Source organism: Acinonyx jubatus, chromosome A2 (assembly GCF_027475565.1).
Source record: "Acinonyx jubatus isolate Ajub_Pintada_27869175 chromosome A2, VMU_Ajub_asm_v1.0, whole genome shotgun sequence".
Lineage (NCBI taxonomy): Eukaryota > Metazoa > Chordata > Mammalia > Carnivora > Felidae > Acinonyx > Acinonyx jubatus.
In genome coordinates, this window is record NC_069383.1 from 12,175,570 (window position 1) to 12,193,011 (window position 17,442).

The 17,442-nt window shown below is 44.2% G+C and overlaps 2 protein-coding genes across 11 annotated transcripts in view; both read left to right on the top strand.

Annotated features, from left to right (window-relative positions):
• The window catches only part of KEL (Kell metallo-endopeptidase (Kell blood group)), a 258,323-nt gene that overhangs the window by 140,580 nt on the left and 100,301 nt on the right, over positions 1–17,442 (top strand). For 6 of the 10 annotated variants that reach the window (XM_053217962.1, XM_053217958.1, XM_053217956.1 and 3 more), the window contains one exon: positions 4,732–4,789. The exons of the other annotated variants lie outside the window; for them this stretch is intronic. The gene's annotated coding sequence lies outside the window, so the exon portion shown is untranslated. The remainder of the gene's footprint in view (positions 1–4,731; positions 4,790–17,442) is intronic. 10 annotated transcript variants of the gene reach the window in all.
• LOC106986528 (olfactory receptor 6V1-like) lies at positions 4,800–11,323 on the top strand. Its single transcript, XM_053217969.1, is given in 2 exon segments — positions 4,800–9,690; positions 9,693–11,323. Coding segments are annotated over 2 exon segments (945 nt in total). The 5' UTR covers positions 4,800–9,437; the 3' UTR covers positions 10,385–11,323.

Genomic DNA, 17,442 nt, shown 5'->3' on the forward strand with positions numbered 1-17,442 from the left:
GTTACCTCCATGCAGGGAAGAATTTGTCTTGTTCACTGCTCTGTGTTGGGTACCTAAAATAGCACCTGGTACATGGTTGACGTTTGATAACTCTTTATTAAAGGAAGAAAAGCACCTGGCTACTCTTTACCAAGGTTCTAGGAGATCCTTTTTTTTACTTAATATGTCCTTTGATTCCAGATTTAAAAACATATACACATACAGTATGATTTTATTTTATTTATTTTTTTAGAGCATGCGCACGAGAGGGTGGGAGTGGAGAGGGGCAGAGGGAGAGAAAGACTCTTAAGCAGCCTCCAAACTCAGTGCAGAGCTCCACACAGGGCCTGATCCCACAATCCTGGGATCATGACCTGAACCTAAATCAAGAGTCAGATGCTTAACTGACTGAGGCACCCAGGCATACCCCTCCCGCCCCCCCACAGTATATATCTCCAATAAAACTCACGGTTTTGGCTTTTCCTGTGTTCATCTCAGCACATCTTTAGTGTGATGTCTTTCTCCCTTTCTACCTCTATTGATGAATCAATCCACCCAAAAGATACTCTCTGCTCTCAAGCTATTTCTAGCTGATTTATCCCTGTTCAGGTAATGTATCCCAAGATTTCAAAAATATTATTTAATTTTGTTCTTTTCTCTTATTTGAGCATACAATCAACCAACTTAGGTTCAGTGAACTGTGGATTGAAGCTAAAAGATGCCCCATTCTTACCATGCCTAATGATAACCAACTTTGTTTTGTTTGATTACATTTATGAGACTTACACTTTTTTTCTTAAGTTTATTTATTTTCAGAGAGAAAGAGAGTGTGAATATAAGTGGGGAGGGGCAGAAAGAGAGGGAGAGAAAGAGAATACAAGCAGGCTCCATGCTACCAGCGTGGAATCTGATGTGGGGCTTTATCCCATGAACAGTGAGATCATGACCTGAGCTGAAATCAAGAGTCAGACACTCAACTGATGGAGACACCCAGGTGCCCCTGAAACTTATACTTAAAAAAAAAACACAGACATCATTACTTTTCATTTTCAATTTTCACTTTTTATTATTTTTCATTAAGATACTTAAATAATAGCACAGACAAAACTGAATATTTAGGTGGCAGGGGATGCCATATGTGATACTTGAAATGTTCATAGATGAGCAAATATATGAATTCAGCAGTGTGAAAGGTGAATTAGGTATGCCAGCATAGAATGTGCACAAGGTCATGTACTACAAAAGTCTAAAGTACACAAATCAAAGGTCATCTGTTCTTTGCAGTTTGGGGTTCAAACCCAGGTACCACGAAGTAGGTGTGTGTCCTAGAGTAAGGGCTTCCTCTGTACCATCAGCAGAGAAATGAAAACCTCAGAAACAGCTATTCACAGGTTTGTTTAAAGAATCAAATGAGACAATGCCTGTGGGAAGCACGTGGTAAAGGTGTTATTGCTATGAGAGAGGCAAGGGACAAGGAAGAAGGACTATGTAATTTCCTGAGTCCTTAGGCACTGGAGGTGAAGCATGTCCTTGGCTGAGTAGAAAAGCCAGGGAAGCTGGTCTTGCTGATAAAGAGATATAAAATACCTTTGGCTTTGGTATTGATGACAATGGAATCATAACTCTATTAGTGTTTCTTTGCCATAGTTTTTCATTTCTTCATAAATTTATGTAATATACAAAATTACAAATACTATGTGTGCATGCATATGTATAATTACTATTTCATAACTGTAAACAGGTCCTCAGTGTTTCATTTTGGTTTCAGTTAATATCTTTCTCTAGTGACCATGGCCATGATTCCTTCATCAGTGGGTCCCCCTTCTGCTCAGGAATGTACGTTTAGATTTTGAGTCCCCTGTTATATGTGGCCAAACTGAGGCCCTGAGAGAAGATGCTCTGAAGATTATTCTTAAGCAGGAGAGTGAACCCCACTCAATATCTTGATGCTCGGGTCCTGGTGATTCCTATTTTTTAAAAGAAATGTTTTTACTACTTCAGCATTTCTCTGTTTTGGACCCTGTTTTTCCCTCCAGGGTGACCAGAGACAGGGAGATCTCTTAGCCCACTGTTTTTGCTCCTCTACTGCCTGTGTCTAAAACATCTGGTGCCCATCTCCTTGTCCTCACTCTCTCTTCTCCTGACCGCCCCCCTGCAGAGCCCAGATCCTAGGACTATTGGGGCACACTGAACTCTATGCCCACAGGAGACAGGAGAGAGTGAGAGAGAATAGTCAGGGTTCCCCAGGAGGCCCCTGTGGACTCACAGTAGTCTGCCTTTTTCCTCGAGCTCATGTTTCCCAAACTGAGTATGATGCTGGGATGTGCCCAAGTGTCCAGCGGAGACAGCTGCTCCTTGGGAACCACTATCGTGCTCCTATTCAACCCTGCAGGAGCACACCATCAGTGTGTGTGAGAAGAGCTGGAGGCTTCCACCTTTCCCAGTGCCTTTTGGTTTCAGATCTAACACCAGTAGTGCCTAAAGAGCAGGAGGAAGGGGTATGGAGAAAGGGTCCCAGGTAAGGTGGAGTGTTTCCGTCCTGGTGTTGTGTTATCTTCATTTACTGCAGACTGCCCCAGAGATCCTAGGTTTGGAAACTATGCCTACAGAGAGTTTGCGGGGGACCTCTTGGCTCCATTCAACCCATTTCACTTGCCTTGTTGTCCCCTGTGTGCCACCCACCACTGCCAAATTTTGCGTCTGGACCTGGGTGGCAGGATGAGACCTACCACTGGTAAGTCCCCTACCTTTCCCTCAGTTTCTTTCATGCTCCTTTCATTGCCATCACAGCATTTGTCACGGGTTGTCATTTAAAACTTATTTATTGTCTGTTTTTTTCAACTTGGCTGTAAGGCCTGGAACTATTTTGTTCACAACCATATCCCTTGAACACCAACAGTATCTGACACTGTCAATCATATTTTTCTGAGTGAGTGTGTGCATGAATGAATGATTTGAGTTTCCTGTGTCCTCTTGCACACTGGGCTATTGCTCATTTCAGTGCAGCAATGAATCCCATGACAGGACCCCACTCCCTGCCTTGGCCTCATTCTGTTCTCCCTCTTGGGGAAGACCTAGGGGTCTTCTTCCAACCCCACTCCTTCTGCCCCACCCTAAGAGATCCGGGTTCAAGGGAAGCTCTGTCTAAGTTCCTTCTTGATGCATCTCTGTCTTCTTTTTGAGCCTTTAATTCTTGCTGCCAGCCGGTCTGGCCCCAGTGTGCTGTTTACTCTGTGCCCTCCCTCTGTCACCTGCCCTTGCAAAAGCCTGTGAACCATAAGGCGATATTCAGTGACTTTATCTGCTTGCCCCTCTGTCCCATTCCTCACCCCTGCTCTTTCATTCCCTCCAGAAGCTCGGCATGTCCCATGACACTGGTGACCAAAACCACTGGTACAAACAATCATGGTGATGGTATGCTAATCCCTCTGAATTCCAAGTTGTTAAAGAAAGAGTTATTTCCAGGGTGGGAAAGTTGTTTCAAAAGTCAAAAAGCATGGGGCACCTGGGTGGCTCAGTCGATTAAGCATCCCACTCTTGATTTCAGCTCAGGTCATAATCTCATGGTTCATGAGTTCAAGCCCCATGTCAGTCTCTGTGCTGACAGTGTGGCACTTGCTTGGGATTCTCGTCTCCCTCTCTCCCTGCCTCTCTCTCGCCCTTCCTCAAAAACAAACAAACAAACAAACAAACAAATATTTAAAAAGTCAAATAGCATAGGAATAATTCAGTCAGAAGAACTGAGAGGGTTGATGTGGAGAGACAGTAAGAAGCATAACAAGGCAGGGGGGATTTCAAACAGGTTTCATGTCTCTGGGGGATTATTATACAGAGACAGGTGAGCTCTCTACTAGGTGACACTGTAACAGAAATCTAAACAGCAAAACCTACAGCACGATGAATTTGGATAGGGATGAACAGGATCTCTTACCAGAGAGAATCTTTACCATAAATGTGTGAGGGAAACTGAGAACATACCAGGGAGTCCAGACGATTTAGTACAGGTAATGTGTGGCCCAGTCCAAAGCATGTGCTGCATAGCCAACCAAAGCCTTGGCCAGCCAACTTTGTGAAGGTTAAAGCTGCCATTGGCCTGTTTTAATGGGACACTGTATTGTCTTCTGATTGGAGAAACCAGGAGGATGTGAGACCCCTAGGCCTGAGAAAAGATGTATTCTGTAGCAAGGGAGGGAGCGGGATGCTCCAAGGGGTATCGCAGAGGCTGCACTGAGGAAAATCTGCTCTGCAGCAGACCCTGATGCAGAGGAAAGCTAGTTCTATGTTCAAGTTGAACCTTACCTATGTCAGTTTTGCCTGTGTTAAACAATCAGTTTTGACAAATAAGAACTTGAGATGTAATATTATTCAATAAGTACATCAGGTCCTAAAACATACTCCGGGGGGCCTGTCCTGAGCTGTGGGCCAGATGGCTGAGTTGGACTTGGGGAGGAATGGTGGCTCAGAGTCTGGAAGCAACATGAGGGAGATGGTAGTCCATCATGGACAAAGGGGAGGGTACCAAGTTATCCAAGCTGAGTGGGGAGGCAAGATCTTGAACAGGAAGGGAAAAGTCTGAGGTGAAATGTCCAGTAGGCTGGAGAGGGGTTGGTGGGAGGAAGGCAAGAGGGGTTTGGAGGAAGGTGTAGTAATGGGGGCTGTGCTGTAGGCCTGTTTGTGAAGGACACTGCACTGAATGGAGTGTTCCTGACTTCAGAGTCACCTCTGAATCAACGTTTTCATCCCTGATTGCAGGACTTCAAATGTTTTAGACTGTGGAACTGCAGGATGCTATGTCACAGACACCTGTCAGGTAAGGAATATGTTGCCCTTCAGGTGGCAGTGATGGTGAATAAACCATAATAGGCCCATGGGTTGAATTTCTCATTCTTGCTCAGGCATTTATAACACCCGCAGAGTATGAGCCATGTCAATATGGGAGTGCATAGGGAGAGATCACAATCAGGAAGGTTGTCGTGGAGGAGCAACCCCCCTGTCTTTCAATGAGAGACATTGAAGCCCAACCCCCCTGTGTCTCAATGAGAGATGGAGTATTGAGGGCTGAACCTCTGACTGGTCCTGTGGTAGCGTTAGAGGTCACGTTCGATCCTTTCTGTGGAGAAAGGACACCCTCCCTGTCTCCTACTCATCACTGCTAGTCAACAGCTGATCATGGGAACTTACTCTTTAATATATTGCTTAATTTACCATTTACTAAATACTTTCTCCATTTGCAAATGTAAGTAATAGGCTTTGGATTCTGTGTCCAGAAATTGATAGGGCACTGTGTTCAGAAATTTTGTAGATTCCATGGATTTGACATTGTGGTTAAACAAATAGGTACTTGAGTCAGAAAACCCTGGGTTCAAATCCCAGATGTACATTTATTAACTTGGGACTTGGGACTGAGATCCTTAAACATCCTGAGCCTCAGTTTTTATCACCTGTGATGTGGAGATAGCCACCGTCTCACAGCCTGGTTACAGCACAGAAACCAGTGCATGGTGGCACTCAGTGAGTGGGGTCTCCCCATTCACCACTCCATGTCCACAATTCTGTGCCAAAATGCTTTGACAACTGAAAGTTCTTTCTAATCTTGTGTATATGCTTGCCTTAGAAGATAAGAGAAGGAGTAGATGTTGTTGTTGGTGTTTAAAAGAGTTTTTCCCGATCACTGATCTGAACTTACCAGTGTGAGGCTCTTTGTAGCCTCTATCTGTTCTGTTAGGTGTGAATATTTATGTATTTTGCTGGAGAAATAGTATTGTACAGTATTTGGTCACAGGGTGCTGCCTAGACCCTTTGGGAGTGGATTCTGAAACACACCTGGTCACATCTTCCTTTTTCTGATAAGAAATTGGCAGGTCATGATTGCCTCATTGCTGTCTGTTAAAGCCCACAATGCACACGCACGAGTAATCATTAAAGAACATGTATTTCCATTTGTCAAACTTTTCTTCTCAGGACTTGGAATGAAAACTCGATAGAGGTACTCATTGATTTGTTTAGCTAAGATGTACTAAGAACGTACATTGTGTAAGACATGTTTCTGGGTATTGGGAGGACTATGAAGATGACAAGAGAGCCCTGCCACTGAGAAACAGGTGTTTGGAAGAAGGCCGGCACAAGAATAACTATAATGCAAGGGAGACAGGCTAACTTCCACAGGTGGGAATTCCAGGAAGAGTGAGTTCACATCTGAATGGGGGATGAAACTTCATAAAGGAGGGATATTTGAGACAGTCCCTGAAGGGGACTTCATTCTTTAACTCAAGGGGTTGGTAAGAATTTGTCAGGCAATGATGGCAGGATAGGGTATTCCAAGCATAGAGAACAATAAGGAAGAATTTGTGAAAGCAGGGTGGAATTAACATTTGGAGAATAGCCAGTGGTCCAGTCTGGTGGTAGTGTGACGTGTGTGGCAAGAAAGAGGTAAGGGTGAGGTTGGAGGGGTAGGTGGGTAGAGCTGTGTAAGGCTAGGATAGCCAGGAGGAGTACGTGCCTGACTTAGCAGATAAGAGAAGGAATAGATGTTGTTGTTGGTTTTAAAAAAGTTTCTTCTGATCACTGAAGTAATATGCATCTAAAAGAAAAGAATTTGGAAAACAAACAAGATGAAGATTGGTATAGATACAGATACACATTGAACTGTCTATAATCCACACCCAAGATCGCCCGTTAGTGATTTAAAATACATCCTTCTAGCCTTTTACTGTATGGATACAAGGTAGATGGCTAACTAGTTTGATTAATTGATCTTGAGAGTAATGTATAAATGAAATCACATTGCCTTAGATTTTTACAAAAAGAGCCTGTGGACATAATACCTTAGAAACATCAATATAACAGTAGTATGTGGGTAGGTCAGATACAGAGAAATCTATAAATGAGAAAGCCATGGGGCGCCTGGGTGGCTCACGTCAGTTAAGTGTCTGACTCTTGATTTTGACTCTGGTCATGATCTCACAGTTCATGAGAGTAAGCCCTGTGTTGGTCTCTGACCAACTGTGCTGACAGTGCAAAGCCTGCTTGGGATTCTCTCCCTCTCTGTCCGTCCCCCACTTGTGCATGCGGTCTCTCTTTCTCACAATACACAAATAAACATTAAAAAAAGGGGAAGCCATTAAGAATGCTGTTGCAGTGATTAAGAGGAAACAAGTTCTTGAACTTGGGGGCTGCAGGAAAAAGAAAGGGGGAGTGCAGATTAAAAAAATATTTCTAAGGATGGCAGTTCAAGTGGTTTAGAAGAAGGTAGGGAAAACCAGAGATCCCTTCCAGATGACAAGCCTGGATGACTGGGGGATTGCAGAATGATGAACATGATCTGGGCTTTGGGGAAGGGGAGGATTATGTGTGTATTTTTATACGTAGTATGTTGTGGTGGTTAGCAGACAATCAGAGATGTGGGTCGAAAATAAGAATGCAGATTTGAGATTCATTTATATTTTCAAGATTGTTCTAGTTAAGGAAGAAGAGAGATTTCTGAAGGAGGAAATAGATGAGAGAAGAACACAAAGAGCAATGGCGTAATGTCTACATTTAGAAAGACCAGGAACCAGACAAGAAAAAGTCAGAATTGTTGGAGAACTTGGAGTGGGCAGTCCTTGTAGTCAAGGGTGGAAGTAGTTTCAAAAATGGGTTATTCATAGCCTGAAATGTCACAGAGACCACAAGGAAGATGAGATTGAGCACAAAAGATGAAAAGAAGTCAAATATAAGGTTCCTAGCACAGTTCCAAGCACATGGAAAGAACTCCACTCATAACAAGTATTATTACAAGGAAATGACCATTAAATATGGTAGTTTTTTTACATTGATAAATAATTTTATTTTATTTTTTATTTTTTGTTTTTTGGGTTTCTTTTATATGAAATTTATTGTCAAACTGGTTTCTATACAACACCCAGTGCTCATCCCAACAGGTGCCCCCTCAATGCCCATCACCCACTTTCCTCTCCCTCCCACCTCTCCATCAACCCTCAGGTTATTCTCAGTTTTTAAGAGTCTCTTATGGTTTGCCTCCTTCCCTCTCTGCAACTTTTTTCCCCGTTCCCCTCCCCCATGGTCTTCTGTTAAGTTTCTCAAGATCCACATAAGAGTGAAAACATATGGTATCTGTCTTTCTCTGTATGACTTATTTCACTTAGCATAACACTCTCCAGTTCCATCCACATTTCTACAAAAAGCCGTATTTCATTCTTTCTCATTGCCAAGTAGTATTCCATTGTATATATAAACCACAACTTCTTTATCCACTCATCAGTTCATAGACATTTAGGCTCTTTCCATAATTTGGCTATTGTTGAAAGTGCTGCCATAAACATTGGGGTACAAGTGCCCCTATGCATCAGCACTCCTGTATCCCTTGGGTAAATTCCTAGCAGTGCTATTGGCTGGGTCATAGGGTAGATCTATTGTTAATTTTTTGAGGAACCTCCACACTGTTTTCCAGAGCAACTGCACCAGTTTGCATTCCCACCAGCAGTGCAAGAGGGTTCCCATTTCTCCACATCCTCTCTAGCATCTATAGTCTCCTGATTTGTTCATTTTAGCCACTCTGACTGGCGTGAGGTGATATCTCAGTGTGGTTTTGATTTGTATTTCCTTGATGAGGAGTGATGTTGAGCATCTTTTCATGTGCCTGTTGGCCATCTGGATGTCTTCTTTAGAGAAGTGTCTATTCATGTCTTCTGCCCATTTCTTCACTGGATTATTTGTTTTTTGGGTGTGGAGTTTGGTGAGTTCTTTATAGATTTTGGATATTGGCCCTTTGTCTGATATGTCATTTGCAAATATCTTTTCCCATTCCATTGGTTGCCTTTTAGTTTTGTTGATTGTTTCCTTTGCAGTGCAGAAGCTTTTTATCTTCATGAGGTCCCAATAGTTCATTTTAGCTTTTAATTCCCTTGCCTTTGGAGATGTGTCAAGTGAGGAATTGCTGCGGATGAGGTCAGAGAGGTTTTTTTCCTGCTTTCTCCTCCAGGGTTTTGATGGTTTCCTGTCTCACATTCAGGTCTTTCATCCATTTTGAGTTTATTTTTGTGTATGGTGTAAGAAAGTGGTCTAGTTTCATTCTTCTGCATGTTGCTGTTAAATATGGTAGTTAGGGAGTGTTTACAAGACCCACCAAAAGTCTTACACAGAGTTGGAGTTTAACAAATGTGTTGAGTGGAATGATGACTGATGGAATACAATAGAGGAAGAGTGTAGGAGTTTGATAACACCTGTCCAACTCCTACTTAATAGAACTTGTTAAGAATACTACTTAATTAGAACTTGTTAGTTCTTGCCCTTTGGGAATATATCTTCTGGACTCTGAGATTAACCATGCATGCTGGTTAGTATGCTTGAGGGGCCAGGTCAGCCATCAGGGAGCATAGTCAAGACAGGCATTGATGGCGACTTCCCACTAAGATTTCCTGGCTTCTCATAGGTAGTACAGAGAACTGGCATCAAGTGCGATGAGTAACTTCAGTGTGGTTAGGGGATTTGTACTGCTGGGATTGTCACACCTCCATGAGTTCCAGGTCCTACTGTTTGCATTCATCCTTTTGATATGTGTGCTGACAGTGCTGGAGAACCTGGCCATTATTACCCTCACATGCCTTGACTCCTGCCTCCACTCACCCATGTACTTCTTCCTCTGTAACTTCTCCCTCATGGAGATGCTGGTCACCTCCACTGTGGTTCCTAGGATGCTGGCAGACCTGCTGTCCCTCAGAAGACCATTTCCCTGGCTGAGTGCCTGATCCAGTCTCTCTTTTACTTCTCCTTGGGTTCTACCAACTTTGTGATTCTCACAGTCATGGCCTTTGATCACTATATGGCCATCTGCCGCCCTCCGCACCACCCAACCATCATGAATGGTCCAGTGTGTACGAAGCTGGTGGCAGTCTGCTGGGTGGTTGGCTTTGTCTCTATCATCTCCCTGATCCTGCAGAAAACACGGCTCTGGTTCTATGGCCCTAATGTCATCGACCACCACTTTTGTGACTCTTCCCCACTTCTCAAGCTTTCCTGCTCTGACGCCTGCCACGTTGAGTGCATGGATTTCTTCCTGTCCTTGCTCTTCGTGCTGGCCACCATGCTGCTGATCATAGTGTCCTATATCCTCATTGTGGCTGCAGTGCTGCACATCCCCTCTTTCTCTGGGCACCAGAAAGCCTTCTCCACCTGTGTCTCCCACCTCACTGTGGTGGTTCTGGGCTATGGTAGTGACATCTTCATCTATGTGAGGCCAGGCAAGGGCCACTTCACACACTTCAACAAAGTGGTGGCTCTGATGACTGTAGTGGTGACCCCTTTCCTGAATCCCTTGATCTTCACCTTCCGGAATGAGAAGGTCAAGGAGGTCATTGGAGATATGACCAAAAGTCTCCTCCTCAGAGACCCAGCAGCCCGTGGATGAGAAGGCCAGAGAACACCTGTCAAGTCACAGGAGTAAGGACCCTCCACTGCAGGTGGGCACCTGGGCACCCATGCTGGAGCTTCTCAGTCTCCTTCTTAGTCTCTCCTGCTCCCTTTATCCCCCACTCACTCACTACAGAGAACTAATGAGCTTACATCATCTGAATGATTCCAAGGCAAGTATATGTGAGCCTGAGATAAACAAGGAGGAGATGATTTTGAGGAAGCTGTGGAGTGAAAACAGTATGATAATATCAACTGAAAGAGAGTATCCAAATAAAACCCTCAGTCCTGGGTCTGGTACATAGTAAAAACTCTGTAGACGTGGCTATTATTATAAAAATGTGCTATTAAAATCTCTCCTTCCCAGTCTGGCTGTATGGTTTTGTTTACATTCCTTTACATTTATTTGTCTGCAAATTCTTTGAGGGTGTATTTCTTTCTCATGAACTGGCTTAGGAGTGTAGGATAGGGTTCTGAAAACAGGAGTTTCTCTGAGAAGAGCAGAGTGGCCTGGTATCCCCCAAAGAGAAGAAACTCCATGCCTCTCGTTAGGACCATTTCTTTGGGGATTATTCCTGAAGCAGAAGCACTACTTATACCCAGGAGGCCCACTTCTGTCCAGCCCCTCAAAATCCCTTGTTTTTAAACAGAAATGACTCTCTAGGGGCCACTTTCTCAGCACCTTCCACAGAGAGGTCCTGAGGGCTCCAGTCTAGACTTTATCCTTTTTATGCACTCAAGAAAGAAAGGGAAGCTGGACCATTGCTCCCACGCTGGCTGCTTTCTCCTTCACATGCATTAGCAACTGTCTTCTCCCACAGAATCTTAGGTCCATGTCCCAGAGCAAGGGCCTCTGTGTTTGGCTTTCCCGGAAGCAGCCCGGACAGGAGGTCACCAGGGCCCTGGTGGCAAAGCAAAGATAGTGCAAGCCAGTTGAGAGGGAAGAAATGGGGTGGTATTGGGGTTATGAATAACAGGGGGGTAGAGCAAGGTGGGGAAGGCTTTCCCTGGCAGTTTGGGAATGGTTTAGGAAGTTGGGGGAGATGTGGGAGTGGGAGTAGCTCTAGTGTCTGATTTCTTGTACCAGGGTGAATTTGGACTTGGGCTGGGATTTGCAGAACAGGACAAAGAGTAGATGGAAACTTCTTCCTACTTCTGAAGCTAGTTCTGCCCGATGAGGGAGCATAATGCAGGCTGCAGGCAAAGTACAAGCTAGAGTGCGCGTATGCGCACGGGCACGTGCACACGCGCGCGCGCGCGCGCGTGCACACACACACACACACACACACACACCAGGTGTAGGTGGGATATGTGTGATATTCCTCAGGCACTCCTGGCTGCCTAAGAGCAAAAGAAAGGAAAGAAAACATATGGTTAACTGGTAGAGATCACAGTCATACAGGACATGGGTCTCCATCTGTTTACAAATATCTTATTAAATGACAAGAAAAAGGCAATCTTATCAATAGCCTAATCTGCAGAAACCTGTGGACTCAGTTTCCTGGAGCCCCAACGTCACCCCTCCATAGTGATATGGGGAACAAAGGCAAGAAGGAAAAAGTAGATTTTCTTATAACCTACAGCCCATTGACAAATACTTGAGGCAGGTAGAGGAAAACATTCTTCCAGGAACTCCCACTGTCTTAATGTTAATGCTTTGCTAGAGGGAAAAACAATTTTAGCTTGACCATAGCTTGGCCTCCAGCATTCTGCATATTCTTTAACATATGCAAATCTCCTTGGAAACTTCCCATTTGCCTTTACCTCCCCAAATCCATAGTATGTAACCAGTCACTCTTCACGACCCCAGTGCAGCTCTTTCTGCCCACGGGTCCTGTCTCCATGCTTTAATAAAATCACCTTTTTGCACCAAAGACATCTCAAGAATTCTTTCTTGGCCATCAACTCCGAACCCCACCACCACCCCAAAACCTCATCATGCCCACAGGATACCTATAGGAGAGGTCATGGTCCTAATGTGTAGCATGGATAGGCCCACAGAGAGGCCATCCTGTAGAGCCACAGCTGTGAAGAAAGGGGTGGCGGAGAGGAACACGTCTGGGGGCCCCACCCAGAGGCATGAGTTTCTGATTATTACTGGGGAGCTTGACATCCAATTAAGCTCTTTTTTTTAACTACCATAGGACAAATTACTGTTTGTGGGTCTCTCCAAAAGGGGGCAGATACTTTTGATTCTGTGGTAAAGGGCAGCAGGGAAAACAGTTTTTCATCTTTAGAACTTTCTCTCCTCCACCTCTCAAGGGACTAATTGCTTACTCTCCTTGCAAACTTCGTGAAAAAACTTAAGAACTAAATGGGAAGCAATTATCTCCTTCTGATATGCAAATACTTTCCTTCAGCTTTTCCTCCTAAAGTAATCAGCACACAAATCCGCTCAGATTTGCCTCCTGAGAGATTCCTTCCTGCTGCTACTCTCTCATTTCTGCACATTCCCTTAAAAAATTAAAAATAATCAACAGTCTACAGCCATCTATTGCCTCTTTTTCATGGTGTGATCTTAGCAGTGAGATATCTGACTGGTCAGATTGGGAGAGTATATCTTGCCTTGGGGCTCCACAGTAATCACCCCCTCATACAGCATCACACAGTCATGATGATGAGGGAGCTTGGGCAAGTTGAGGGCAAAATACAGGCTGGCACCCTGCCCTCCACCCCCTCAGGTAGAATATTTGTGATATTCCTCAGACACTCCTGGCTACCCAAGAACAAAGGAACAAAGGAAAGGGGTTTAAATGCTTGCTGTGGTAATGTGGGAAACTAAGACAAATGAAAAATTAAATTCCCTTACTGCCTATAGCCCATTGACAAGTCCTTGAAACCAGCAGAGTGACCTCCCTGTAGGAGCTCAGCTGCCTCAAGGATGACAGTTTGCTGGGGGGGAAAAGGGAACCTTAGCTTAACATTATCCCAACATCGAGGATCCTGTAAGTCAGTTTCCTTTATCTCAACTGTCCCAAGATATATGCTGGCAATCACACTCCAAGCTTATGGCCCCCTGATATATATCTGAAGGGTCTCATGACCGAGGTTGTATTAAATGGTAATAAATGGCATTTCCCTAGCAACAGCTAGCCTCTCAAGGTCCTGGAGACCTTGCTTCCAAAATTCCTTAGAGACATACTCTATCCCTGACCCCCTCCCAACCTGAGGGTATATAATGAGTTACCCATCGTGACCCCAGTGCAGTTCTTCCTGCCCATGGGTCCTGTCCCCACGCTTTAATAAAATCACCTTTTTGCACCAAAGACGTCTCCAAGAATTCTTTCTTGGCCTTTGACTCTGGACCCTACGAAACCCCCATCACCCCAAAACTTCATCAATGACATTCCCAACAAAATGACCTGTGTGATGCTTGGAACAGCACTGTCCTCTCCCTTAATACAGAATGCTGAACCTCGGGCCCCACCCTAGACCTGCTGAAACAGAATCTGCATTTTTTAAAAGTTTATTTATTTATTTATTTATTTATTTATTTATTTTGGGGGGGGGAGGGGTAGAGAGAGGGAGAGAGAATCTCAAGCAGGTTCTGCACTGTCAGCACAGAGCCTGATGTGGAGCTTAAACTCACGAGTTGTGAGATCATGACCTGAGCTGAGAGTCAGACCTGACCAAGAGTCAGATGCTCAACTGACTGAGCCACCCAGGCACCCCGCAGATCTGCATTTTAACAGACCCCCTGGATGATTTATATGCACCCTAATATTTGAGGAGCACTGATCTAGACAATATGCTGGTGGAAGTTTCAATCAGGAAATTGTGTACGAAAGTCCTTGTCTTGGTGGCAATACTGTGAAAGGCACTGGAAGGGGGCATGTGCTTGCGATTACCGGAGCTACCCTCCCTTCAGGACTTTTATCCCAGGGCCTATTTCTGGAGATGGTAACCAGGATTTAAGCCCTGAGACTTTTATTCTGGTCTGACTTTAAACTACTTCTTCTCCTTTTCTTCTTCCTCCACTTCCTCCTCCTCCTCTTTCTCCTTCTTCTTTGAAAGAGCTCGAGCTCGAACTCATGTGAGTGAGGGAGGGGCAGAAGGAGAGGGAGAGAGAGAATCCCAAGCAGGCCCCGTGCTGTCAGTGCAGAGCCTGAGGCATGGCTCAATGTCATGAACTGAACTGTGTGATCATGACCTGAGCCGAAATCAAGAGAAGGATGCTTAACCAACTGAGCCACCCAAGTGCCCCATGACTTTAAATTTCTTGAGAGACTTAGGTCAATGGTCCAGCCTGTGATTTGCTGTTAGAATTCTGTGTGGTCTTGACCTAGAGATGTTTTGGTTCCATACATTTGTCTTAATGTGACAGGGACTCTCAGTGTGCACAATATCAGATAAGACATAAGCCTGGATAGACTTAAGCCAAGAAATACTGATAACAGACTTTTTCCATCTTGCTGGAAGGAATCTAAGGACACCAGTTCTAAGGCAAAGTGGGTGTATACAAGTCTCCCCAGGTTTAGAGTCACGATGTGACTAAATCATTGCCTCTTGGAATTGCAAGGCAGTGTGTGGGCCATCCAGGCACACCTCCTCTCACTGCAGGCCTCCCCGCTGTGGGACACTTCTCAGGTCAGTAAGGAGACCTGCTGGAGCCAAGTCTAGGCATGGTGCACTCCCAGCTGCGAGGCAGCCCCTGTATTTGCTATAGCGGTCTCAGTTTTAAGATGAGACCTTATGTACAGCCATTGAACTATTTCTAGATCTCCCACCCTCTGTCCACATTGCTTCCTCTGGTCCCTGTTGTTAAGTGGGTCTTGGAACTGGTTGTGGCACTAGGATAGACAACTAACTGGATAGAGTGCAGTGGGATAAGTTCTTCTTATGCGTTGTTTGCTTCTTTTTTTTAATTATTATACGAAATTTATTGTCAAATTAGTTTCCATACAACACCCAGTGCTCATCCCAAAAGATGCCCTCTTCAATGCCCATCACCTACCCTCCTCTCCCTCCCACCCCCCATCAACCCTCAGTTTGTTCTCAGTTTTTAAGAGTCTCTTATGCTTTGGCTCTCTCCCACTCTAACCTCTTTTTTTTTCCCTTCCCCTCCCCAATGGGTTTCTGTTAAGTTTCTCAGGATCCACATAAGAGTGAAAACATATGGTATCTGTCTTTCTTTGTATGGCTTATTTCACTTAGCATAACACTCTCCAGTTCCATCCATGTTGCTACAAAGGGCCATATTTCATTCTTTCTCATATACATTGTTTACTTCTATTACTGTCATTGAGGATGGGTTTCTGTGTTTTAGGTTACAGTGTCTACTCATATTCCAAATTCATCTGCAAACCTTGTTCCTAAAGACAGCTAGCATTTATTGAACAGCTGTGTCCTAGGCATCGGAGATACAAAGGCATGTAAGAAATGGTACCTAACTTGAGGAGCTCAGAATTTTGTGTGGGAAAACAAAACTATGTAGTTAGTTACTAAGATATACAAAGCACCCCGGAAATACAGGGAGGGGGTGCCTGATTTTCCTTGGTTAAATTGAAAGTATTCTCAAACATGGTATTATCTGAGTTGAGCTTTGAAGTATGAAGAGCCACTTCACAGTCTGAGGAGGGGAAATGTGAATTCCAGAGAGAAGCAGCCGATATGTAAAATAATGTAGACATAAAAATGGCATGTTACATGGGCAATGAAAGCACAGGGAGATGGAATTAATGAATGACTCTGGAGAATGGTCCTGGATATTTTCACAAAACAGATCCAGGTCTCTCAGGGGGAATTTGTAAGTGTCCTCTGAAGGATAATGCACTCACTGAACTCACAGGACACAACTGTTTTACAACAAACTTGGGAGTGGGTACAGAGGGCATTGATGTGGAAACCTTTGCACGCTTGGGCAATTATACTGTATTCACAAAAGGCACTGTTTCTCTTCAGTGCTGGAATTTTATTGTTTGCGGTTTTGAACATGACCCAAGGAAGTTCAGAAAGAGCTTAGGAATAGTTCTGTGAAAGGACAGTTCCTTGAAGTTTGCTTCCATAGGACTTGGCATGTATCTGACTCAAGGGAAGGAGAATGACAAAGATTCTGGGTTGAATGGGGAACAGGATCCAAGAGAAAACCCAGAGGCAGAATGCTACAGTGATGCTCTGGAGCCCTTTTGAGAACTGACTGTTAAGTTTTCAGGAAAGTAACAGAACATTATTAAAAATTAAATAGTAGAATCTTACAATCAAACAGATTATGTGAAAAACAAAGGTAACAAGAATTCAAAACTCATAATTACTTCACTACGTTTTACTTTTATCTATGCTACTGAAGGTGTTGGCCTCATGTTAGTAGTTTGAAACTGGACTGGATGGGGGTGAAACTGACACCAGGGAAATTGGCAAATACTGGAGGTCAGAAAATGCTACAGTTAGAGAGAGGGTGGTTAAACATTTACCAGCAGACCACTGGACCACTGCCACCTTTCTTCAGTATCTGTGAGGCATTGTTGGAAGGACCATATTTATATTCAGAAAGTGAGAGCATAAATAAGTGGTGAACTGGACTGATGTCAACATGGTCCCTATAGACAACACTGAAATTTCCCAACTTGGCCTTAGAGGGTTTTACACCTTACCAAACTTCCAAAATCCTGTGTATGCAGGGACTTCTTGCTACCTGCTGGCCACTGCAGGACCCAAGCCTGACTTGTATTTGAAACATGATTCAATTCCTTTATCTTCCTTCATCAAGATTCCCATACTCTTTCTTGCTCCCTTGTCCTGCCAACCAGACGAAATAATTTTGCTTTTTGGCTTCCTATTGGGATTTACATGTGTGACAATTGCTTTTAAGTTTATTTATTTTGAAAAGAGAAAGGCAGAGAGAGGGCAGGGGGCGAGAGAATCCCAAGCAGGCTCTGCACTGACAGTGCTGACTCGGGGCTCGATCCCACCAACTGTGAGATCATAACCTGAGCTGAAATCAAGAGTTGGCTGCTTGACCGACTGAGCCACCCAGGCGCCCCAACAATTGCTTCTTATGTTAGCCATTCAGAGTCCTGTATTTCTTCTGGTTGCTTACTGGAACATGGTGTCTCTGCA